At 52.5% G+C, this 26,301-nt stretch overlaps 2 protein-coding genes across 4 annotated transcripts in view; both read right to left on the reverse strand.

The window, feature by feature from the left end:
• The window catches only part of LOC137355658 (potassium channel subfamily T member 2-like), a 121,357-nt gene extending 115,694 nt beyond the window's left edge, over positions 1 to 5,663 (reverse strand). Inside the window, exon 1 of the mRNA XM_068021031.1 lies at positions 5,474 to 5,663. Within this exon, the coding sequence (XP_067877132.1) occupies positions 5,474 to 5,562 (89 nt within the window). The 5' untranslated portion in view covers positions 5,563 to 5,663. The remainder of the gene's footprint in view (positions 1 to 5,473) is intronic.
• A 3,621-nt stretch (positions 5,664 to 9,284) lies between these two features.
• Positions 9,285 to 25,025, reverse strand: qtrt1 (queuine tRNA-ribosyltransferase 1). Of its 3 annotated transcripts, XM_068021357.1 has the most exons (10): positions 24,757 to 25,024; positions 23,639 to 23,707; positions 22,396 to 22,534; positions 20,791 to 20,869; positions 20,499 to 20,614; positions 19,674 to 19,812; positions 19,195 to 19,270; positions 18,502 to 18,611; positions 17,896 to 17,980; positions 9,285 to 9,619 (listed from the first exon to the last, which is right to left on the reverse strand). In XM_068021357.1, the coding sequence occupies exons 1-10, from the start codon at positions 24,973 to 24,975 to the stop codon at positions 9,467 to 9,469; spliced, it is 1,185 nt and encodes a 394-aa protein (XP_067877458.1). In that variant the 5' UTR covers positions 24,976 to 25,024; the 3' UTR covers positions 9,285 to 9,466. The 3 variants fall into 3 exon arrangements, with proteins under 3 accessions (XP_067877458.1, XP_067877460.1, XP_067877459.1); XM_068021359.1 differs by lacking the exon at positions 17,896 to 17,980 and having other exon boundaries at positions 9,532 to 9,619; positions 24,757 to 25,025; XM_068021358.1 differs by lacking the exons at positions 9,285 to 9,619; positions 17,896 to 17,980 and adding an exon at positions 17,999 to 18,238 and having other exon boundaries at positions 24,757 to 25,025.
• Positions 25,026 to 26,301: the final 1,276 nt, after the last annotated feature.

Below are 26,301 nucleotides of genomic sequence, written 5' to 3' on the forward strand. Positions count from 1 at the left end.
CTGATTACAATCTGCTGCTGCTTGCTCCTGTATACTTTTCCTGAGTTTGCTCTGTCACTTTTTAAAAAATTCATTCATGGGATGTGGGCGTCGCTGGCCAGACCAGCATTTATTGCCCATCCCTAATTCCCCTTGAGAAGGTGGTGGTGAGTTGCCTTCTTGAACTGCTGCAGTCCATGTGGGGTAGGTACACCTTCTCTAATAATGTTAAGGCGCGTATCCATTGTCTCTCGAGATAAGGAGGCCCAAAAGAAAGAAAAGAAAGAAAGGATTGCTAATTCCAGGCCATGTTACTGTTTACACATTTTCACACGCATGCAGACACCACTTTCCTCTGACATCAGGTTTGCTCAACCCAAGACAAGACTGAAATATTGAGATTTTTCAAATTTATCCCCCTTCTAAAGCTGCTAACTCATGCTGGCAAGCCTTTTCGCCCAAGGGGGCTGACTCTCCCGTGGGCACAGCACCCCCTCCTCTCCTGAAGGTGCTGACTCTCCCGGGGGCACAGTTCCCTCCTCTCCTGAAGGTGCTGACTCTCCCGGGGGCACAGTTCCCCCTCTCCTGAAGGTGCTGACTCTCCCGGGGTACAGGTGCATTGGCACAGTCTGTCTCTAGTACCACACTTGTTTTCCATTCTTCAGGGAAGTCAGTGGGATAGTTTTCTGTGGAGGCATGTGAAGAGATCGTAGTCACGCTGGATTCTGCCCTCACTCTGTGCACTAAAGACACTATTCAGCTAGACCCTCTGGACAATGATGAGCAGCAGGAGCCCTGGCTGAGTTTCCCACACTCCCTGCCCCTAAATTCCAGGGCAGCCTCCCTTATAATCTTGGTCCCACAATCCTGGATATGTCTTGCAGATTATCAGATCTCACTGAGGCCACTGAACTTGTAATGTCCCAGGATTTACAAAGTAATGGTACGTGACACTGTCTGACACTGACTTACTTCACGTTCCACCATCTTTCGGTGCTCCAATGGATTCCTATTCAGGATGGGCTGCCCTGACATGAAAGGAGGGAGTGGTGCTCACTGTGGTAGCTAGCCAAGGCTTTCTGAGCCCAAGTTTGGTGTGTGACTCTTGCCAGTTCCCTAACGTGGATCTTCAATTTAATGAGACCTCAAGGATTAGCTGATCTACTCACCTGAAAGTGTCTGGATACCATGCAAGGTTATAGAGTTCATGAATATTAAGCAGCGTCTGTTCTGTTTATTCCGATGGAATCATCAGCTTCCGACCTCTCTTGGAATTGGCAGGGATCAATAAAACAGAACAGTTTGTGACATTTATTCCTGCCAGAAGCTCGAAATACATTGGTTACTGAGCACTGGCACCCGGCCTCAAGCATTTGGATATATTCAGATCAGTAGCAGAAAGCGTGGCTGATTTTCCCAACCCAGGAGTGCTGAATCCAATTAGAGCACAGATTGCTACTCCTTTGAGAACCTGGGCCCTTTCTGCACTGTGTGCGCTCCACACCGAGTCAGATCAACTACCAGCTCAGTATAGAAAGAGAGGCTCCTCCACCCTCCCAGCACCGGGAAGTCCCCCGGGCAGAGAGAGGCTCCTCCACCCTCCCAGCACTGGGAGGCTCCCCGGCAGAGAGAGGCTCCTCCACCCTCCCAGCACCGGGAAGTCCCCCGGGCAGAGAGAGGCTCTTCCACCCTCCCAGCACCGGGAAGTCCCCCGGGCAGAGAGAGGCTCCTCCACCCTCCCAGCACCGGGAGGCTCCCCGGCAGAGAGAGGCTCCACCACCCTCCCAGCACCGGGAGGCTCCCCGGCAGAGAGAGGCTCATCCAACCTCCCAACACCGGGAGGCTCCTCGGCAGCGAGAGGCTCCTCCACCCTCCCAGCACCGGGAAGTCCCCCGGGCAGAGAGAGGCTCCTCCACCCTCCCAGCACCGGGAGGCTCCCCGGCAGAGAGAGGCTCCACCACCCTCCCAGCACCGGGAGGCTCCCCGGCAGAGAGAGGCTCATCCAACCTCCCAACACCGGGAGGCTCCTCCACCCTCCCAGCACCGGGAGGCTCCCCGGCAGAGAGAGGCTCCTCCACCCTCCCAGCACCGGGAGGCTCCTATGCAAGAGCACCCACTCCCCCAGGTGCTGGAGAGAATGAAGGAGCCATGAGTGCTGGAGTCATGTCACTTTCCCCATTGTAAATCTCCAGGCAATCCTTGGCATCTCAAATGGGGGAAGGGGTTCAAAAGACTGGAATTTTTCACTCCTGTTGGGGAAAACCGAGGGACAAAGTATCTGATTTTCCCACTCAGTTCTGTGTGGATTATTTCATTTATTAAAACCATCATATTTAAGTTTGTGCTGGTTTGTATAGAAAAGAGTTAAAACTGTTTTTCTGCTGAATAATCTAACACCCCAGGGAAGTGGCTGATGGTAATAAAATTTCTCTATTCAGCTGCTGCAATGGTAATGGCTTCATGTTTCCATAGTCACCGCTCAGCAGGAGGTGATGTGACCAGCATCAGGTGCTGACACACTGAGCCTGACTCGCAGTTGACAGGCAAAGAGTGGGAGCTGGGAATCACCAACAACTCACCCATAATGTTCCCCAGAGTGTCTCCAGCACTCTTAGATCCCCCACACCCGCCAAATCCCCCAATGCTGTAAACCACAAAATCACTCAACACCAAACAGTTTTACAATTATATTAGGAAAAAGAGTGTGGTCAGGAGCAATGTGGACCCCTTGCAAACTGATAACATTGATAATGTCAATGAAAATAAGAGAATGATGCTTATGTATATAATTACTTTGCAGCAATACTTACAATGAAGGAAGAGGTCAGCATGCCAGACATCAAGGAAACTAATTTTGTATCAGGGACAGGAACTCAATAAAATTAAATGAAGCAAAATAACAGTAATGAAGAAAATAATGGCACTAGGAAGTGACAATTCCGCAGGAGCAGATGGTTTCCATGCCAGGGTTTTAAAAGAGGTGGGGAAAAGTAGATACCCTCACTATAATCTTCCAAAGTTCTCTTGATTCGGGAACTGTCCTTTCAGATTGAAAAATTGCACGTCACTCCTCTATTTGAGAAAGGCGAGAGGGGGAAACTGGCAAATTATAGACCAGTTAGCTTAACATCTGTTATTGGGAAATAATCAAAAAGGCTATTGAGTGCTGACCTTTATATCTAGAGGTCTCGAATACAAGGGGATCAAGTTATGCTTCAGTACAAGCCCTGGTCTGACCACCCCTGCAGTTACTGTGAGCAGTTCTAGGCACCACACCTTAGGAAGGACATCTTGGCCTTGGAGTGCAGTGTAAATTTAGCAGAATCACATCTAGCCTCCGAGGGTTAAACTACAAGGAACGATAACAAACTAGGATTGCGCTCCCTAGAAATAAGGAAGTTAAGGGATGATTTGATCGAAGTTTCCAAGATATTAAGTGGAACAGATAGGGTAGATAGAGAAAAACAACTTCCACTGGTTGCAAAGTCTACAAATTAGAGCCAGTCTTTTCAGGAATGAAATTAGGAAACACTTCTACCACCCTTTGTGTGCAGAAGATTGGAACTCTCTTCCACAGCAATTTATTCTTGATCAATTGTAAAAAAACTGATGATAGAGTTTTGTTCTCCAAAGGGATATAAGGCAATGGCTTCAAATTATGAAGTTAGGTTGGGTCTGCTATGATCTCATTGAATGGCAGAACAGGGTTTAGGAGCTGAATGGCCTACTCCTGTTCCTATGTTCCTAAACCAGGATCCCCAATATTCCTCAATGCTGGAATCGCCAATATTCCCCAATGCTGTGTTGTACCTGTGGGCCTACACAATGAGTGTCAGTAGTCAATTAAACCGCAGGTCTGATCCTTCCTTCACATCAGACACAATAGAGAGGAGATTCCCACTAGTGTCAGTACTGGGACCGAGGATGAAAATAAATCACACCAATTGGCATGAGGATTCACAAGAAGTTCAGTGCCAGCAGTACTGAAATGTTTTGTAACTGCTTTTTGGTGGCGAGAGTTCCAGATTTCCACTACCTTTTGTATGAAGAAGTGCTTCCTGGCATCACCCTAGCTCTAATAGAAGGTTATGCCCAAAATTAACAGCGCAGAACTGACTCTCAGTACAACTCCCATAAATGGCAGAGGGGAAAGGTCACAATGCTGTCGATACAGCGGGGAGGGGGAGGGGTGCGCGAGCTGTCACAGTGCTGTGGCTATGAGAGGTGAGGTTCACTTTAATTGAGAGGTTAAGATGCATTCGTGGACTCTTTGTCAATTCCAGCCATATACTGATGTCATCACAAACAGAATGAGATTAGAGCCAGGAAACAGTAACTTCTTTCTTTCAATGATGTGTTTCCTGTTAATGATGCACTGTAGATGCAAAGTGCGCATAAATTCGCACATTGACATTGTTACTGTCGAAGACAATACACTGCGATTCTCAGCACCTTAACAACTTGAATTTATATAGAGATTTTAATGTGGTCAAATGTCCCAAGGGGGCACAAGAACAATCATCAGACAAAATATGACACAAAGCGACATAAGGAGATATTAGGATAGGTAACCAAAAGGTTGGGCAGAGGTAGGTTTTAAGGCACGTCTTAAAGGAGGAAAGCGAGGTGGAGAGGTTTCGGAAGGGAACTCCAAAGGTTAGGATCTCAGAAGTTGAAGGGGTGGTCGCCAATGGTGGAGAGATTAAAATCAGGGATGCTCAAGAAGACAGAATTAGATAAATCCTGATATTTCAAGGGTTATGAGGCTGAAGGAGATTACAGAGATAGGGAGGGGCGAGGCCATGGAGGGAATTGAAAACAGGCTGAGAAATTTTAAAATCAAGGTATCAGGAACTGATGGCTGGGTTGCTTTTTAAGAAAAAAAGAGAAAATTAACCAGTGAGATCATCATTGACACAAATACTGCAACTAACACTTCCACTGGCCCTTCACTGACAGGGATACTAAAAACCGCAATGATTTGTATTTGCCCAGCTCCTCTAACATAGAAAAGTGTCAAACAGTCAAAATGACACTGAAACCAATAACATCTATAATAACAGCAATACTAACACTATCACTGATGCTGTCGCTGACACCAATACCAGCACTGCAGATATATTGGTACTGATATCAGTTTGATGTCACAGCCAATAAACTGTGGAAGAAATAAAGATAGCTGAACTACAAAATTCAGAGACGTGTGAGAGTGGCCCCATTAACCTGTTGCCATAATGTTCTTTGCCCACACTTTAGATTTGCCAGGATTTTAGTTTAGTCAAAGATGGGTGTGAAACACAGGAGCAGATGATTCCCCAAAGAAACACACTTGGATGGGAGGTACTAATGGAATTTGAAAGCTGAGGGAAATTCAGCAAAGGGTTAAATCAAACAATTTAAAGCAAAATAGAACACTATCAGACTGTTTTAATATGCTATGATCTTGCTTGCTATTTAATTTTGGAAAAAATCTCTTTGGAATAAGTAGACTTACCGGTCATCGGCCTGCCACTCGCCCAGCAGCACATCCCGGAATCGGTACCGAGGGGGGAGGGGAAGAACATCTTTTTCCAGCTCCACCATCTTCAGCAGCAAATTTTGATTTCTAATAGGAGCCAGGATTCATTTAACTCTAGTAAACACACTGCCCAGATGCCACGTCCAGACCTCTTTGCTCCAAACTCTATCTCCTTTCAAAAAACAAGAGTTTTAAAACAATTTTATAATGATAAAGAGGAAAGTAAGTTGTAGCAACACTGGTTTAGCTCCAACAGGATACGCTCATGATTCTGACCAGGAGCAAAAGGCATTTTTGCTTTTCACAAGAAGCTCAGTACAACTGCTACTTAGTAAAGCTCCTGTTGAATGAGAGACAAGAGGGGCATTATCTGCTATTATAACTTCAAGCTTTGTGTACCTTCCTTAGACGCATGCAGAGCAGGATAGAGCCAACAGCACAGAATGCATAAGGTACAAGAATCCAAACAATACGCTGCTCTAAGGGCTTGGATCTAGGGCAGCACAGCCCCTCATTCCTCACAGCTTCTGCCTCTGACTGGTTCCAAAATTGCTCTGGCACAGACTGAATTTCTGGCAGCACAAGATGTTCAGTTAGGAATGGCAGAGAATATAATCATCAAGGAGATGATTAGTGACACGACAGTCCATAAATCACTATTAGTTACAAAAACAAAAGTGGAAATGGCTTCTTGTCATCTAATAAGCATTACCCAGATGTAATGTTACCCTATCATTTCCTGCTCATTATCTCTTGATTCTCAATTGATAAGCTTATAAAGATTAAATGACAAACATTAACCCTTTGTGTGCACTGTCACCGTGCTGCTACTCCTCGTCAGCTTCTGTTGGCAAAAGATAAAACTGCACAAAGCTAATGATAGTTGATAGCTAAATAATGGTAAAGCTCGCTGGTTCAGTGAGTTTCTCCAGTAACAAGCTGGTCCACAGAGAGGTTCAAAGCCCCAGATACCATCTCTACTCTATGCAGTGTTAGTTGGCTACAACTAAGGGAACATTTGGGTTTATAGTTGGCCTTAGCATTCATTAAGCATAGGAAAAGTCAGACAGGATTCCTGGGGTGGGGCGGGGACGCACGCGCATGTGTAAGGCTCAGCTCTGATCAGGATTGGCTAAAATGCCCCTGGCCACGGATTAACCATAAAAACACAAGGAATAGGAGTAGGCCATACAGCCCATTGAGCCTGATCCGCGCCATTCAGTAAGATCATAGCTCACCAACATCAATTTCACTTTCTTACCCTATCCTCACCTCTTTCAATTCTCTTAATGCTCAAATATGGGCACTGACAGGATTTACACATACATAAAGAATGGGCCCTTGTCTGCAGACTAAATTACTGCACAAAGCAAGAAACTGGGCAGGAAATTGAAGGTTAGACAATAGCATAGCCTGGAAAAATTTCAGGGCTGTTGGTGTGTACAATGCTTATGATGGATGGATATTGGCATAACTGACGATTCCTGTAGCAATGGTTACTACAGTTAATAGCTCCTGTGGCCAATAATTAGTGTAATTGGCAATTACTGCAGCCAATGAGTAGCTACTGCTGAGGTTCGTGTAATTGTTGGTTACTGTGCCCTATGGTTAGTAATGGTTGATAGTTAGTGTTGGGATAATTCCTTCCTGATCCTTTTAACAGATTCTTAAAACTAGAATCCGTTGTATGTCTGACAATTAATTTCATTTAGTCTTGCTTCAAACTTGAAATTTCCTACAGAACAGTACACTTTAGACCCATACCTAAAACCATCTGTACAGGGAACTTGTAGAGGGAAATCGCTTAAATTGACACATGCAAGATCCTGAGGGGTCTTGACAGGGTGGATGTGGAAAGGATGTTTCCCCTTGTGGGAGAATCGAGAACTAGGGGTCACAGTTTAAAAATAAGGGGTCGCCCATTTAAGACAGAGATGAGGAGAAATTTTTCTTTTTAGAGGGTTGAGAGTCTTTGGAATTCTCTTTCTCAAAAGGCGGTGGAAGCAGAGTCTTTGAATATTTTTAAGGCAGAGGTCGATAAATTCTTGATAAACAAGGGGGTAGGTTATCGAGGGTAGGGGGAAATGTGGAGTAATCAGTTCAGCCATGCACTGGAGCAGGCTCGAGGGGCCGAGTGGCCTACTCCTGCTCCTAATTGGTATGTTCTTATCCAATTCACATGTCCTGATCTTGAAGATCGACAAAGTTCGTACTGAGTGAAACGTTGTGTCTTTTAATTCCATTTTCTTGTTCCTGCTGGATTCAGCACTGTTGGGTGTTTTATGACCCATCGTTCTTTGAACAGATGCTAGGATGGGGAGGGCCCCACACGGTAGTGTCATTTTCTATGCTTGTTTTGCCTAAGTCAGTTTTTGATACACAAACCCCTGATGTTATGGTTAAAAGCAACAGGAACCCAGTGCCTTTTATATTGCAGCAATCTCTTCTCTTACACGCCCCCTGCTGTGATCAAAAGCCTCTGAATTATTAAGCTAACACCCTTTTAGCTCCATACCATCCAACTAGCCTATTTATTTAATAATCTATGTGCCAACCCTTACAGTACAATGTCCTCAGTCCTGAAATTCATCTTCATTTTATCAACATCAGAGGAGAAAAAACAGGATTTGTGAGCAAAAAACTTCAACTAGTTGTGCTACATTAGCTGTTCTATATCAGAATAATGTAACAACACATTTACACTTGGTGTAATGGTTAGTTACTGTGGCCAAAGATTAACATTTAATGTAACTGGTGGTTACTTTGGTCAATGGTTACAGTTGATCCTGTAACAGTCAGTAGTTACTACAGATAACAGGTCGATGATTACTTTTGACTACTAAAATGATTAAGTTCACACATTTAGTGTAAATAAACCCATAAACATTCTTTCTCTTCAAAATAATATTGGCTTTGGATCTTATTATTCACTGTGGCAATCACGATTGGCTTAATCCAACCAATTGCACCATCTAGTGGAGCCGTTCATACTGTAAGTGGTTACGGTGCACAGAATCACAGATGGTCATATTTGTTAAAACAATTGCTGGCAAGTCTCTGAGCATCTTGTATTTCTTGTGTGCTCCATGTTCAGAAACTCAAACCACTCTTTGGCTGGAGTAACACAGGTGCCTCTCTGCTGGCATTTGATGGAGCCTGATCTCTGTGGTCATGCATTGCGTGGGGTCTTGGTTGAGCAAAGAGAGGATGAGGCTCAGCTATAATGCCAACAGTTGAATGTCTTACCGGTAGTCACTATTGGAATCTCATGTACAAAGAATGACCAGTCTGGTGAGCAAATGTCAGCATTTTGAGGGTATCTGAGGTGGGGGGCGGAGGGGATCAGCCGAACTGATGGGAACAGGAAGCACTGGTGTCAGATGTGACCCTTCTTGATGGAGTCTATGACCATTATGTCCCTTGGCTGTACTTATTTGTCGAAGCTGCAGTGGTCAGGTTGCTCGATATCGCTGCTCTTCAGGAAACAATCGATCACACGGGCAATACCTCAGTCCCTCAACCAATTGTGGTTCAGCTGGTCATTCACGTGGGAGCTGAGGTGTCGCCATTCAGGGAAAGCAGACCCTGAGGGAGGCTGAACAAGAGCAGAATTTCATCACTTCACATTCTTGCACAGGAATTAAATCCAACCAACTTACACTAAGCTTCCTCGCTCCAGTGCAAGCTTCAGACAGACTGGCCAAACTCCTGGAGTCAAGATCCTGTTATTGGCAATGGGAACTGAGGCGTTGTCATGTGTATAATACACTCTAGACTGATGAAGCACTTCTTAAAAATCATTTTTATTTTCAGAAAAAATTATTACACAGACAGCAACACAACATGGGTGAGTGCAGCAGTGTGAGAGGTCATAGTCACATGTGCTGGAGGGTGTCCTTTGGGTGAGTCCCTCACCTTCACAAAGCAACAAGTGCTGGAAGACATGAACCTTCCCCGGTCCCAGTCTCTCTATTCCAGTTTAACATTGACAGTGCCGAGTGCTTCAACAGCCCAGCGTGGGTATTGTTCCATGCTCCCATACATCTGCTTCATGAACTGCTGAATGAAGGCTGGGAATCGCCCCTGCTGAATACTCTCTCGGATTGAGCGCATCAGGTTCAACTGCAAAACATAATTAAGTGCCTTAAAAACAAAACCAAAGAACTAATCCTGGCTCAGCACAAGCGACAGCCCTGGCTGGAGAGACACAGGATGCAGCCCTGACCAGCCAAGAGCTCTGGATGCCAGCTGTGATGCCACCATAACCGACAGCATCCTGTCTTAGGGACCAGGGAAGCAACCAGGCTTATTCCTGCTGATCACTATCATCAGAATGTATACACGTCCATACGTCAAGAGGATAAATTTTTTTTTTCAACAGTAAAATAGCCCTTGATATTCACAAGATTATTTAACCAAGCCACCTGCAGCACCACAAGAGTCAATAATGCCGAGAAAGGGGAGAAAACGGCAGACAGAGGCACCAAAAGCACAGGTACTGCATGCTAACAGCGCAAGCATGCTACACCAAAAGCACAGGTACTGCATGCTAACAGCGCAAGCATGCTACACCAAAAGCACAGGTACTGCACGACATATTCAACACCTTCTGGCAAGGGTGAGGCAAGCAGCAACAGTATGGGTACCTTTGTTTGATTTTAGTATTGTGTCATCGTGGTAAAGGAGTTACTGGGGTTAATGAAACACACTGAGGCTGTACAGGACATTAGTTAGACCACATCTGGAGTATTGTGTGCAGTTTTGGTCTCCTTACTTAAGAAAGGATATTATTGCATTAGAAGCAGTTCAAAGAAGGTTCACTCGACGGATTCCTGGGATGAGAGGTTGTCTTATGAGGAAAGGTTGAGCAGGTTGGGCCTATACTCATTGGAGTTTAGAAGAATAAGAGGTGATCTAATTGAAACATAAGATCCTGAGGGGACTGGACAGTGTGGATGCTGAGAGAATGTTTCCTCTTGTTTGGGAGTCGAGAACTGGGCGACAGTTTAAAAATTAGGGGACTGTCACCTAAGACGGCGATGAGGAGAAATGTTTTCCTCTGAGGGTCATTAGTCTGTGGAATTCTCTTCCCCAGAAAGCAGTAGAGGCTGGGTCATGGAATATATTCAAGGCTGAGTTAGATTTTTGATCTACAAGGGAGTCAAGAGTTATGGGGGACAGACAATAAAGTGGACTTGAGGACACAATCAGATCAGCCATGATCTTATCGAAGGGCAGAGCAGGCTTGAGGGGCCGAATGGCCTACTCCTGCTCCTAATTCCTGTGTTCTCTACACTGTCCCATCAAACACTCCTAGAGCAGGTACAGCACGGGGTTAGATACAGAGTAAAGCTCTCTCTACACTGTCCCCATCAAACACTCCCAGGACTGGTACAGCACGGGGTTAGATACAGAGTAAAGCTCTCTCTACACTGTCCCCATCAAACACTCCCAGGACAGGTACAGCACGGGGATTGGCTGGGCAATTTGGAGCATTTCCTGCCAGCAATCAGGGGGAGCAGCTGCACCTGTGCTGCAGCAACTGCAGAGTGGAGATTGGAAACTGCAGCAACTGGGGAGAGAGACTGGAGAAAGGTGAATACAGAGTGGAGAGTGGAGACTGCAGCAACTGGGGAGAGAGACTGGAGAAAGGTGAATACAGAGTGGAGAGTGGAGACTACAGCAACTGGGGAGAGAGACTGGAGAAAGGTGAATACAGAGTGGAGAGTGGAGACTGCAGCAACTGGGGAGAGAGACTGGAGAAAGGTGAATACAGAGTGGAGAGTGGAGACTGCAGCAACTGGGGAGAGAGACTGGAGAAAGGTGAATACAGAGTGGAGGGAAACCATCAAGGAAGGCTGCAATTTTTCTGGAGAGGTGGGTGTCAGGGCACCTGAAAGACTCTTCAGTTTGAACTGTTTGGGGGAGGGAGAAGAGGCCTGAAGACTCAGGGGTGGGGCAGCCAAATCCAGTAGGGGCCCCTGTATTTGTATTGGTGTTTGCACACAGGGAGCTCCCTCCCCACCCCAACTGCCTGCTCGGGACAGCTGGAGTTGCCCGGGTGAAGACTGTCTTGTTAAAATCAGAAGAGGGGAGTACTGGGCGGCTCCAGCCGTCCTGGGCGAAGAAGCCTCCCCCAACTGGAAGACAACAAACAGTTTTGGACTAATTGATATAAAGGTGCTCCACCTGGCAGTTGGATCAAACATCCTTTTCAGCCTTTCTCTCCCTTCCTCCACTCAGTCGCCTCAGTCACCTATCCTCCCCTTTTCCTTTACCATCCTACGCCATCCTCCTTTACTCCCACTCCACCTTGTTTAAAGTTTGCTTTTTTAAAAATTGTGTAAATTTGCTTTGTTTCTTGGGGGTGGACGTGGCTCTTAGACCCCATGGCAAGCCCTCCTTCGCCGGTGGCGGGGCCTTCCCGTACATATGCTGCTGCTGCACCTGTTGCCCCGTCACCGTTTGCTTTATTAACATCGAAGCATGGGGTCAAGAGCTACGTCCACCCGAACATGACTATGGAGGCATGCGTGAAAGCAATGGCCGAGGTTGTCGGCCCTTCGGCCATTGTTGCAGCCTCTAAAATGTACGGGAAGGCAGTGTTATTCCTGAAGACCGAGCGGGCAGTGTCCCTGGCTCTGAGCAAGGGGCTCACCGTGGGCGGGACCTTTCTGCCAGTGGACCCCCTGGAGGCCACTGCGCAAAGGCTCATTTTATCCAATGTCCCACCCTTCATCCCTGGTGAGCTCCTCCTTCCCCACCTGCACCATCTGGGGGAGGTAAAGACGGGGCTCACCCCAGTCCCGCTCGGTCTTCGGGAGAACAGCCTCCGACACGTGTACTCCTTCCGCCGCCAGTTATTCATGCAGCTGGCGCGGGAGGAGGTGACAGAGGGCAACTTTAATGTAGAATTCCAGGGGACGGCCTACCGCGTCTTCTGGACCTTGGACGGGGTGCGGTGCCATGTCTGTAAGGGGGTGGGGCACGTTCCTAAGAACTGCCCCAACCTCCCGGCTGCCAACTCCAACTCGGCGGCCCAGGGTGGCGACGCTGCACCTCCTCCCACCCCCCCTACACCACCACCAGATGCCATTCAGTCGGTACCGGAGGCTGTGGTTTTCACGGCCTCCGGCAGGGAGGGGGGTGACCGTCCAAGTGGAAGGAAGGCGCGGAGGAGAAATAAACATAGAGAGGCGCGTCCCCTAGACACCGTGACACTACCCGAGTCTGAGCTCAGCCCAAGGCCCGATCTCGGGAAGTCAACTTGCCCCAGGGCTGGGCTCAGGACCAGGGTGAATAAAAAAAAGGAGAGTGTGGAGGTGAAGGCCTCTGATGATATGGAGGTCTCTGAGCCTCCGCACACAACTGGGAAAAAGAGGAGAAGGCACCCCTCCACAGAGGTAACAAGGGGCCCTGAGGCGCAGGGCCCATCTGTTGGAGGGGAGCTGTCTCCTGTTTCGGGTCCCCAGGTTTCCCCTACCGCCACCACCAAGGCTGCAAAGTCCGGGAAGGCACCGGTACTTGAGGCCCCTCCTGAAGGAGTAAGTGGGGCCCTGCTTGTGGTGGGGGAGCCTGGGGACGCCGCCCATTCTGCCACTGCTACTGGGTCGGGTGCCCTGAATGAAGGGGAGGGCGAGGCCCCAGAGGGTCGGGCCTCCCAGCCGGAGTCCACCACCAATCAGGAGACACCCGACCCAGTGATAACTGAGAATGCTGCCCCATCTGCTGGGCCTGTGGGTGCTGGCGGAGCGGGAGATAGCCTCCTCCCTCCGCCTCCAGTCTCGGCTCCGGCTGGTTTCCCGGAGTCCGGAACTTCTGTCTCCCCTGGACCACTCATTGGCCTGGGGACGGAGGTGGAGGGGGGTCCTGAACCGCTGGTGCCTACAGGCTCCAGTTTCACAATAGAACCCAGAGAGGACTCCTCCGCCATCGATCCTGGGGGTGGGATCGTGACGGAGGCGGGACCAGCTGGCGCGGCCGGGACGTCCGCCCCACAGTGTGTGGTGGATGTGTCGGCCGCTGGCGGTGACGACCCGGAGGAGGATGGGGATTCGGTGCGGGGCACGGAGGATGATCTTGATTCCATCGCCAGTGAGGTGGTGGAGTCCCTCGTGCTGCCCACCGAATCTCCTCTCATCCCCACAGCGGAACTCCGGGATTTCCTCGCGGCTTGCAGGGGTTGCCGCAATAAAGTTCAGCTGGCCCTCGACCGTTGGTCGAATCTGGCGCTGATCATACAGTCCGTCCGTGCCGCCCTTAAGATAGCGGGCAAGCGCGCGGACGTGAAACTGGTTGAGAGGCGCCGTTTTAATGTGTTCCTCAATGGGTTGCTGGGGGAGTGGAGGGCCAGGTGCACTTCCACTCCCTCCTCACAGTGAGGTGTTGGTGTCGGGTTTTAAGTACCTTTGACATGAAGATAACCATAGCCAGCCTCAACATCAACGGCAGCAGAGGGGCTCACCGCAGATTTCACAATCTCTCAGTCATTAAGGAAGGGAGATACGCGGTGAGCTTTCTGCAGGAAACCCACACCGTTCCGGGAGACGAAGCCACCTGGCTCCTGGAGTGGCAGGGTGGGGTCTACATGAGTCACCTCACCCCTATTTCTAGTGGGGTGGCTATCTTGTTGGCCCCGACTTTTCAGCCTGAGATCTTGGGGGTCAAGGAACTAGTGCCGGGCCGCTTGCTCCACCTCGCCGTTCGCCTGGGTAGCGTGCCGCTCCACTTTGTGAATGTGTACGCGCCCAGGCCCGGCACGTTGCAAGCGCGCTTCTTTGAAGAAGTGTCCGCTCTCTTGAGCTCCATCGATAGCGGCGAGTGCATCATCCTCGAGGGGGATTTTAACTGCACCCTCGAGGTGGGGGATCGCTCTGGTCCCCAGTGCGGCCAAGCGTCGGTGGAGAAGTTGAGGGGACTGATCAGCTCCCTTAACTTGGTGGACGTCTGGCGGAATCTCCATCCCGACTCCAGCGCCTTCACATGGAGGTCTGGAGGAGGGGGGTCGCGAATCGACCGCCTCTACATTTCGCAGGCGTACGTCTCCCGCGTCTCGGCGGCCACCATGCGGCTGGTGCCGTGCTCGGACCACCACCTGGTGTGGGCGGAGTTCACTCCGCTCCGCACGCGGGCGGGGTCCGCATACTGGCACTTTAACAACCGGCTGCTGGAGGACGTGCGATTTCGGGACTCGTTCTGTCGATTCTGGGCCGACTGGGGAAGGAAGCAGGGGGGCTTCCCCTCCTTGAGGCTACGGTTGGATGTGGGCAAGACTCACATCCGCGTCTTCTGTCAGGAGTACGCGAAGGGGTCGACCAAGAGGCGGGAAGCCGAGATCGGGCGCCTTGAGAGGGAGGTGCTTGACTTGGAGTCCCGCCTCGGTCATGCCGTCGTGGACCCGGCCCTGTGGCAGGCGTACAAAGAGAAGAAGGGCGCGCTGAGGGACCTGCAGCTCATAGGGTCCCGAGGCGCGTACGTGAGGTCGCGGATCCAGATCCTGGAAGATTTGGACCGCGCCTCACCCTTCTTCTACTCGCTGGAAAAATGGCGGGGGGGTCCGTAAGCAGCTCGTCGAGCTGCTGGCCGACGACGGATCCTCCATCACGGATCCGGAGGGAATGGGCCTCCTGGTCTGTACTTATTACAGTGCGTTGTTCTCTCCGGATCCGTCCAGCGAGGATGCGCGCAGAGTTTTGTGGGAGGACCTGCCGCAGGTCAGCCCGGAGGGCGCCGAAGGATTGGAGGCTCTGCTCACGTTGACGGAGCTGACTGGCGCCCTCCACCAGCTCTCGAGGGGCAAATCCCCAGGGCTGGATGGGTTGACCGTGGAGTTCCTCAGGGCGTTCTGGGACGTCCTGGGGGACGATTACGCGCGGGTCCTGGGGGAAAGCCTGGCAACCGGGGAGATGCCCCTCTCGTGGCGCAGGGCGGTCATCGTCCTGCTGCCGAAGAGGGGCGATCTCCGCCTGCTTAAAAACTAGCGTCCGGTCTCCCTCCTCAACACGGATTATAAGATCTTTGCCCGGGCTATGTCTACCCGCCTGGGCTCCATGCTGGCCCACATGATCCACCCCGACCAGTCCTACACGGTCCCGGGCCGGTCCATCCAGGACAACATCCACCTGGTCCGGGACCTGATCCATCTTTCCCAGAGGACTGGTCAGTCGGTCGCCTTTCTCTCCCTCGATCAGGAGAAGGCGTTCGACAGGGTGGATCACGATTACCTTTTCGGGACTCTGCACGCTTTCGGACTCGGGCCGCATTTTGTGGCCCGGGTCCGACTTTTATACGCTGCCGCAGAGTGTCTAGTCAAAGTTAACGGGTCCTTGACGGCGCCCCTTCGCTTTGGGAGAGGAGTGAGTCAGGGATGCCCCATGTCCGGCCAATTGTATACCATCTGCGTGGAACCCTTCCTGTGCCTGCTTCGCAGGAGGTTGACGGGATTGGCTCTGCACGAGCCGGCCATGCGGGTCATCCTCTCGGCTTACGCCGACGACGTGCTCCTCGCAATCACAGATCCCGTTGACTTGCGGAGGATGTGCGACTGCCAGCAGACCTTTTCTGCCGCGTCCTCCGCGAGGATCAATTGGGAGAAATGTTCCGGACTCCTGGTTGGTCAGTGGCGGGTGGACTCCCTGCCGGAGGAGATGACACCTTTTGCGTGGAGCACCACGCACCTCCTCTATCTGGGAGTCTACTTTAGCCCCACTGTTGAAGCCTGGCCGGCAAACTGGCAGGAGTTGGAGGCGAAAGTCACTGCTCGGCTGGGGCGCTGGACAGGACTGCTCAGAGTGCTTTCCTACAGGGGCCGAGCGCTGGTCATAAACCAACTGGTGGCCTCCATGCTGTGGTACTGGTTGGTCACTTTGGCCCCGCCCCCTGCATTTGCCACCAAGATCCAGAAGAGACTCGTCATTTCTTCTGGGGCAAGAGGAAACACTGGGTCTCTGCCGCGGTCCTGAGTCTCCCGATTGAGGAGGGCGGCCAGTCGCTGGTGTGTGTCCGCACCCAGGCTGCGACTCTCTGTCTTCGGACCCTGCAGAGATACCTGTACGTCGAGCGTCCTCCTAGATGGTGTGCACTAGCGACGTATTTTTTCCGCCAGTGTCACTGCCTTCAAGACTACACGCAGCTCTCGGCGGAGTCCGTCAGCCGCGCCTCTCTGAGGGAGTTGCCTGTCCTTTACCGGGATCTATTCCGAGTCTGGAACATGGTCGCCTCCAGTCAGGGCGCTCCCCCGCCGGCGGAGGTGAGCGCCTTGGCTGTCCATGCGGCCGACTCCGGGGATGGACCGGCGGGCGGAGGAGTAGCCGGAGCCCACGGGATGCCTCTCACTGCAGGTGGCGAGGGGGCTCGGGAGTGCAGAGCACTCCCGGCCGAGCCGACGCCTGCTCGGAACTGCTCATCGGACCCAGGCCCCGAAACCCTCTTCGGGAGCTGGTCCCGCACAACCCGAGCCGCCTCTCGGAAATGCCCTCTGTGCCAATCCAATCGGCGCGGAGGGGTTTCCTGTACGGGCTGCTCCTGCACACACTCCACTTCCTCGCCCTCGTCAGCCGGCTGGACACGCCCTGGCGGTCCGCGTTGCCATCTGGCGGCGAGGGGAAACCCCGATGGAGGTCTCGCTCCGCGGGAGTCTTCCTCCTTTACATCGGGGACCTGGGGTGGAGGGTGTTGCACAGAGCAGTCCCATGCAATAGGCTTTTAAGTAGGTTCACGGACACCCAGGCCGCCTGTACTTTCTGCGGCCTGGACGAGTCCGTGTTCCACGTATATACGGAGTGTGTGAGGTTGCAGCCCCTATTTGAGTATTTGAAGGGGCTGCTCCTCAACTTCTGGCTGCACTTCAGTCCCACGCTCCTGATCTTTGGGCAGCTGGGGCGGAGGGGCGTGGGCCGGGAGGAGGATCTCCTCGTCAGTCTGCTCCTGGGCCTGGCCAAGGTGGCAATTCACAGGTCTAGGCTGCGGCCCGTCGGGGGGTCCGTCCTCCATGATTGCCTGCCCCTCTTCCGCGGTTACGTTCGCGCCCGGGTGTCCCTGGAGAAGGAGCATGCGGTGTCCACTTGAGGCCTTCCGCGACCGGTGGGCACCGCAGGGACTGGAATGCATCATCGACACATTTGATTTGAGTTTTTTGTTTATCTGTTTTTAATAAAGTTATTTTAAAATTATGTATACAAAGGGGGCCTGAGGAATAAAGGCCCCCTCGTCATGAAAAATATAAACAGGGCCTGGGGTATAAAGGCCACCTTAAATTTAAAAAAAAAGAAACAGGGTTAAATACAGAGTAAAAATAAAACAGGGTTAGATATAGAGTAAAGCTCCCTCTGCACTGTCCACATCAAACACTCCCAGGGCAGGTATAGCACGGAGTTAGATAGAGAGTAAAGCTCCCTCACCTGGTAGGCGATGTTGTGGATGGTGATGTGATGGAGGGCGGCAGTGTCATTCCTGAATAGAGCGTGGAGGTATGCTCGAGTGTACCTGTCAAACACAGCGCAGCAGTTTCAACAGATTCATAGAACTGATGGGCCAGCAGCTCCTCTGACCCCAATCGCAACAGGGATATTTCTGTTTCCTGCAAAATTCTGCCGCGCCGACTCGGCCTACAGTAGTTACCCTTCAATACCCTCTTCCAGTTGCCATTCTTCAAGTTTGAGCCAATTGGACTATGGAGCATGTCACAGTTGAATTCTGACCTGTCCTCCCCGATATCCATTCACACACACTTCAGCAGGGTCCCTGCATAGTGACCAAGAGCAGCAGTCACAGGATGATTTTTCTCAATCTAACCCAGAGCCAAGGCTAATTATATCACCTTAAATGCTACCCCCAGCTGAAATCAGCACACTTAGCATAGATCAAAGATCAAGCCAGGCACCTGGCTTGATATCTCTAATCTAAACCTGTCTGTCTGTAGTGCTCAGTAGCACAGCAGAGTGAGTTTTCCCCACACAGCCCTTCAAACAGCAGCTGACTATAGGGCAATTAGCCACCTTTCTTACCTCTTACATGTAGGACAACTACAGTCCTCATCGATGGGCTTGAAATCCTTGGCATATTGTCTGTGTTTCAGTTGCAGAGCTCCCCATGGAACGAGCGCAGACCCAAACCGCTGAGAAACCAGAAGGGAGAGGTTAGACTGCAGGGTTGAAGCGAGCAACTAACAGCAGCTCAGAGACAACCCAAAGCCCATAAATGCTGTGTGTTTAGCAGTGTTCCTGATCCCGACTTCCTCACCGCCCTAAAATTCAGCAGCACAACTAAGTGAACAAGGTCCCCACAGCGGGATGCTCCTCACTCACCAAAGCTGCATTCCAAGAAATAAATCCCTATCCTCCGGCTTGAACCTTGAATCCTCTGAGCGAGCAGAGATTATTTTGCCCATTCTTAGTCTCGCTATGCCACACCCCATCTGCCCAAAGTCAGTTACCAGTCTCTGCCCAGAACTTGCAAATTTGCTCGATTCAGCCTTTCACATCACTATCGAGCTGCCTTAGCAGGTCCTGTGCATCTTTTGGTCAGACAATTCTCGCCCAATGACGCCTTAGACCAACATCTGCTCTACAGGGTTCTACAAAAGGTGCTCTTAGGACAGAAAACACTGAAAAAAATCACATCTGCACATCTCCCAGAAGGAAAGGATTTCACGTCCAAAACGTTGGGTTTGCCTGCGCTGCAAACAAAGAAATTCTTACCGCTGTCCGTGTGGGAAACACACAGTCAAACATGTCACAGCCCAGAGCCACACACACCACAAGATCTGTAGCATACCTGGGGGAAAAGAGAAAACAGAGAGGATCAGAGACCTTAAATATATTACACAGTTCTCATCACTTTAAGCAGCACACTGTCATCTGCTATAGTGGACATATGGTGACAAGGTGGGTAGATGGCCCCATGAGATCCATGCAGATAAGAAAATTCCCCAAACCCCGCCCTCCCCACAAGAACTCCCAACCCTACCCTCCGAGAGGGAGAGTCATGCGCACCCAGACTGAGAGTCTGGACTGCGGGGTAGGCCAGAGGGCAGGATGGAACGGCAAGACGGGAGCCGAGAGGACGAGCGAGGGAGCGAGAGAGAGGGAGAGGGCGAGCGCCCGAGCGGGAGAGCATGAGCGCCCGAGCGAGCAGGAGGGAGAGAGCGAGAGTCCCGCGCACCCAGGAAGTCTCCTACCCCACTCCCATCAGGTAGCGTGGCTTCTCTTGTGGGAGGTACTCTGTGCTGAGTGTCACCATTCTCCAGAAATGTTCCTTCTCTTCTCCTCCACTCAGCCCCCCAATGGCAAAACCAGAGACATCACGCTTGATCATCTCTGAAATTGTAAAGCACATAGGAATACTAAGAAATAGAGTAGCTGGTAATGGGCATGGAGACAGAGCAGAGGCAAGAGTCAGCATGAGTGTCCAGAGATGGGCATTCACAATATCAGAATCTGAGCGTCAGTGAGAACGGCACGGAGGTCCATCTACTTGTGCATCAACAGGAAGGCAGAACAGGCAAGGACGGGGTGAGGAAGATTGATGGAATAACTAATGGATCATCCATCAGAAGATCTAGTCAAATGATCCATTCTCCTGCTTCTCAAGTTGCTGAAATGTGTTCAGCGATCCTTCATACCTCATGCAAGTGACCACTGTTTGTACTTTCCTTGCAGAGAGTGAGACGGTGGGGGTAAGCTGGCCGAGATATTGGGCTGGGGGGGTGGGGGGCAAGAGATGGGGCTGGGGGTGGGGGGCAAGAGATGGGGCTGGGGGGGGGGAGGGGGGGGGGGGGGAAAAGAGACCGAGGCGGGGGCAGGGGGGAATGGAGGAGACCAAAGCAGGGGGAAGACAGAGGGAACGAAGCATGTGGATAGTCTGTGATGGCAGCTTAACTCACAACATGGATCAGTTGAGCAGCCAGAAACAGCACCGAGAGACGTCAATCAGCAAGCAATGGGAAAAGATGTTTTAGGAACAAATCTCCTGTTAACTATTAAAGAACAGTTTGAAGTCTCACCTGTCAGACATTTCTTACGTAGTTCAGCATTCAGACCGCCCTGAATAATTGCAAACAGATTCTGCTGCCCGGGGTTCTTGTTTGCTGCAATGCAACGATCCAACCAGCGGACAGACCTGAGGGGGAGAGGGGGGGGGTGGGGGGGGGGAGGGAAGAGAGAGAGAGAGAGTGGGTGGGTGGGTGGGTTTTAGAGAGGGGGGGAGACAGTATGATACCATGAGCATGAAAGTGAGTGTTTGGGCGTGATCAGCAGAGATCACGGTAACCCTGAGAGAGATCCGATGCTACTGACCTGTGCATGGCTTCCTCCACTCTGGGTCCACACATTGTGCTGCTGACAACATCATCCAACTGCATCATGATGTCTGAACCTAGCTCAAAGAGAGAAAAGTAACGAACCAGGAGGAGCAGAAGCCCCCTCTCCTTCATTCCTCCAACCCCATTCTCCCACCCCCATCCTCCGACCTCGCCCCCCTTCGCCTGGCTGCCAACTCAACCACTCCCCATTGCTACACCCAAACAATAGCCTCTTCAATTTATTTTGTTGCACTTGGCCTATTCATTTCAGTGTGTGGTACCTTTAAATTCTTATGCGCCACGCCCTGGCAGGGTATCTGAAAGGTAATGACCTGAGTGGCCTGCGCGGTAACGTCCTGGTTGCTGCAGGCCGCACATCAGTGCAGCTTAGAAGGAACTGTATCCGTCCCCGTCACACCATACCTCCAACCTTCTCCCCAGCTACAGCCGACCCGCACCCACACCACCTCCCCCCCCCCCAAACACCCGAGCCCCCCCAACCTTCTCAACACCCCCAACACCCGAGCCCCCCCAACCTTCTCAACATCCCCCAACACCCGAGCCCCCCCAACCTTCTCAACATCCCCCCCCAACACCCGAGCCCACCCAACCTCAACACCCCCCCCAACACCCGAGCCCCCCCAACCTTCTCAACACCCCCCCCAACACCCGAGCCCACCCAACCTTCTCAACACCCGAGCCCACCCAACCTTCTCAACACCCGAGCCCCCCCAACCTTCTCAACACCCGAGCCCCCCCAACCTTCTCAACATCCTCCCCCAACACCCGAGCCCACCCAACCTTCTCACCCCCCCAACACACGAGCCCCCCCAACCTTCTCCCCCCCCCACACACCTTCTCCCCCCCCACACACCTTCTCCCCCCCCACACACCTTCTCCCCCCCCACACACCTTCTCCCCCCAACCCCCGAGCCCCCCCCCAACCTTACCCCCAGTCGCCCGAGCCCACCCAACCTTCTCCACCCCTTCAACACCGGAGCCCCCCCAACCTTCTCCCCCCCCAACACACGAGCCCCCCCAACCTTCTCCCCCCCCACACACCTTCTCCCCCCCCACACACCTTCTCCCCCCAACCCCCGAGCCCCCCCCCCAACCTTACCCCCAGTCGCCCGAGCCCACCCAACCTTCTCCACCCCTTCAACACCGGAGCCCCCCCAACCTTCTCCCCCCCCAACACACGAGCCCCCCCAACCTTCTCCCCCCCAACACACGAGCCCCCCCAACCTTCTCCCCTCACACACCTTCTCCCCCCACAACACCCGAGCCCCCCCCAACCTTACCCCTTCAACACCCGAGCCCCCCCAACCTTCTCCCCCCCCAACACCCGAGACCCTCCAACCTTCTCCCCCCCAAACACCCGACCCCCCCCAACCTTCTCCCCCCCCCCAAACACCCGACCCCCCCCCAACCTTCTCCCCCCCCCAAACACCCAAGCCCCCCCAACCTTACCCCCAGACACCCGAGCCTCCCCAACCTTCCCCCACCCTGACACCCGACAACCCCCCACCAAACCTACCACCTATGCTCGACTGCATTAACCAGTCTATTTGAGGCTGATTGACTTTCCCCGGATAGTTACCGAGAACATTCTGTATTTCAATAGATTTTTCAGGTGACAGAAGAATTTCCTTCCCATCATAAGGAGAGCGGAAACGCACCCCTTCTTCTGTCACTTCTGCCAATTCCACCAACGACACCATTTGAAACCCACCACTGTCCTGCAGGGAGAAAGGAGACAAAGTAGCAGAGAGGCACCCAGATACCCACTCACACTGTGCATTTATACGTCAGAGTTATACAGCACAGAAACAGGCCCATCGTGTCTGTGCCAGCATCTAATCCCAAAGTTTTCCTGGTTTTATTTCAAATTGTGTTCTTTTTCTTATGTAAAGGCAAGGGATTGTCCAGGAAACGGAGACTATTACAATAAGTTTGATATAGCATCTTGCATTTATGTAAAGTCTTCATCTTAAAAAGTCCCGAGCTGCTTCAAAGGAGCGTTACAAAATATGACACCAAGCCAAATAAGGATATATTACGGTAGATAACCAAAAGCTTGGTCAGAGGTCAGTTTTTAAAAATATCTTGGAAGAGGTAGAGACGCAGAGGGGTTTAGGGAGGGAATTCCAGGGTTTGGGGCATTGGCAGCTGAAGGCATGGCTGCCAATGGGGGAGTGATTAAAATCAGGGACGCTCAAGAGATCAGAATTAGAACACAGAAAGCTCGGAGGGTTGTAGGATTGGAGATTACAGAAATAGGGAGGGATGACGCCACGGCAGGATTTGGGGACTAAACATGAGAAGCTGTTTCACCTTGTCCAGAACAGTTGAACCAGAGGACATGGTCTGTGCTGAAATGGGGGAGAAATTCAAAACGAATGAGTGGGTGATCAATCTAGGGTACAGGCTCCCTTGGGAATGCTGGAAGCTGTTAGTACTGATTCATTCCAATGCAAATTAAAAAGACTTCTACCACAAATTATCAATCATTTGAGGCGTGACAAACGTTGAATGGAGTGTGCTTGGGAGGAGCAGCTGCGTTTGCACCTATGGTTCCCAAAGCTCTCCCCCACTGGGGGGTTTTCCTCACCTCCTGTCTGGGTCTGTTGCAGACTCTGTCAGTGATTGATTTTTGTGATTAGTAAATAACTTCATCATTATAACATGTGTCCACCAGGATGGTAGAAAGGGAACTGGATGGACCTTGGTCAGTGTCGAGCAATTCCTACGCTCTGCTAAGTGTTAAAAAGTATTGCATCCAAAAATCTGTTCTCTAAAGCACACATTATTCCTACTGTTAAATATTTCCATGAAAGACTTACTGTGAGCAGTGCTCTCTTCCAGTTCATGAAACAATGCAGCCCACTGGCCTTTCTGATAAGTTCCGGCCCCTGCAGTGAAAAACATGTTACCACACTCCGCACACCGCGATACACAGTCAACAGCCGCTCTCAAACACAACAGCAACCACCCACCCCCCCCGCCCCCTCCCTCCATCCTCACCCCCCCACCCCCCCCCTCCCTCCATCCTCCCCCCCCTCCATCCTCCCCCCCCTCCATCCTCACCCCCCCACCACCCCCCTCCCTCCATCCTCCCCCTCCCTCCATCCTCACCCCCCCACCCCCCCCTCACCCCCTCCCTCCATCCTCACCCCCCCACCCCCCCCTCACCCCCTCCCTCCATCCTCCCCCCCCTCCATCCTCCCCCCCCTCCATCCTCACCCCCCCACCACCCCCCTCCCTCCATCCTCACCCCCCCACCCCCCCCTCACCCCCTCCCTCCATCCTCACCCCCCCACCCCCCCCTCACCCCCTCCCTCCATCCTCACCCCCCCCTCCATCCTCCCCCCCCCTCACCCCCTCCCTCCATCCTCCCCCCCCTCACCCCCTCCCTCCATCCTCCCCCCCCTCACCCCCTCCCTCCATCCTCCCCCCCCTCACCCCCTCCCCTCCATCCTCCCCCCCCTCACCCCCTCCCTCCATCCTCCCCCCCCTCACCCCCTTCCTCCATCCTCCCCCCCCTCACCCCCTCCCTCCATCCTCCCCCCCCCTCCATCCTCACCCCCTCCCTCCATCCTCACCCCCCCCTCTATCCTCACCCCCCCCACCCCCTCCTTCCATCCTCACCCCCACCCCTCCCTCCATCCTCACCCCCCACCCCTCCCTCCATCCTCACCCCCTCCCCCCTCCCTCACCCCCCCTCCCCCCCTCCCCTCCCTCCATCCTCCCCCCCCCTCTCCCTCCATCCTCACCCCCCCTCACCCCCTCCCTCCATCCTCACCCCCTCCCTCCATCCTCACCCCCTCCCCCCTCCCTCCATCCTCACCCCCTCCCCCCCCCCTCCCCCCTCCCTCACCCCCCCCTCTCCCTCCATCCTCACCCCCCCCTCACCCCCTCCCTCCATCCTCACCCCCCCCACTCCCTCATCCCCCGTCCTCACCGGCCTCATCCCCAGGTGGTAGGTGTTCCCCAAGCAGATCTGGCAGCCGAGTGCCTCCAGCTGCGACACCGTGATCCCCTTCAGGGTCCCCTGTGTCCCGACCGGCATAAATACCGGGGTGTCGACGACTTGATGGGGAAGCTGGAGACGGCAGAGCCGGGCCCGGGTGACGGGGCAGTCGGTGCGGCTCAAGGTCCGAAGCGGGAGCGGGGCCGCCATGGCCGGAAACGGAAACTGCTGCAACCCCTGGCAACTGGTCGGAAGCGGAAACTGCTGCAACCCTTCACAACTGGCCGGAAGCGGAAACTGCTGCAACCCTTCACAACTGGCCGGAAGCGGAAACTGCTGCAACCCTTCACAACTGGCCGGAAGCGGAAACTGCTGCAACCCTTCACAACTGGCCGGAAGCGGAAACTGCTGCAACCCCTGGCAATGTTCCGGCAGGTTTCCTTTTTATTAAACAATTTAAATTATGCAATATTCTATTAATTATCATTTCACCAGCAAAGTGCATTGTTAACACTTCCTTAATAGTAGATTCCAGCAATTTCACAACAGATATCTGGGGTGAATTGCCCAGAGTCAGGCAGCTTCCTGGGTGCAGGTTAACTGACCGGGAATTCCCTCCTTCCATCAAATCAAAGGATTGACCCGGAGAGAATAGTGTCCGTGGGAACTTTAACCTTCACCTGACCCTCCGACAGTGCAGCACTCTCTCAGTACTGACCATCCGACAGTGCAGCACTCCCTCAGTACTGACCCTCCGACAGTGCAGCACTCCCTCAGTACTGACCCTCTGACAGTGCAGCACTCCCTCAGTACTGACCCTCCGACAGTGCAGCACTCCCTCAGTACTGACCCTCCGACAGTGCAGCACTCCCTCAGTACTGACCCTCCGACAGTGCAGCACTCCCTCAGTACTGACCCTCCGACAGTGCAGCACTCCCTCAGTACTGACCCTCCGACAGCACAGCGCTCTCTCAGTACAGACCCTCCAACAGTGCAGCACTCTCTCAGTACTGACCCTCTGACAGTGCAGCACTCCCTCAGTACTGACCCTCCGACAGTGCAGCACTCCCTCAGTACTGACCCTCCGACAGTGCAGCACTCCCTCAGTACTGACCCTCCGACAGTGCAGCACTCCCTCAGTACTGACCCTCCGACAGTGCAGCACTCCCTCAGTACTGACCCTCCGACAGTGCAGCACTCCCTCAGTACTGACCCTCCGACAGTGCAGCACTCTCTCAGTACTGACCCTCCGACAGTGCAGCACTCCCTCAGTACTGACCCTCCGACAGCACAGCGCTCTCTCAGTACAGACCCTCCAACAGTGCAGCACTCTCTCAGTACTGACCCTCTGACAGTGCAGCACTCCCTCAGTACTGACCCTCCGACAGTGCAGCACTCTCTCAGTACTGACCCTCTGACAGTGCAGCACTCCCTCAGTACTGACCCTCCGACAGTGCAGCACTCTCTCAGTACTGACCCTCCGACAGTGCAGCACTCCCTCAGTACTGACCCTCCGACAGTGCAGCACTCCCTCAG

This window comes from Heterodontus francisci, chromosome 43, assembly GCF_036365525.1.
Source record: "Heterodontus francisci isolate sHetFra1 chromosome 43, sHetFra1.hap1, whole genome shotgun sequence".
NCBI classification, from domain to species: Eukaryota; Metazoa; Chordata; class Chondrichthyes; order Heterodontiformes; family Heterodontidae; genus Heterodontus; species Heterodontus francisci.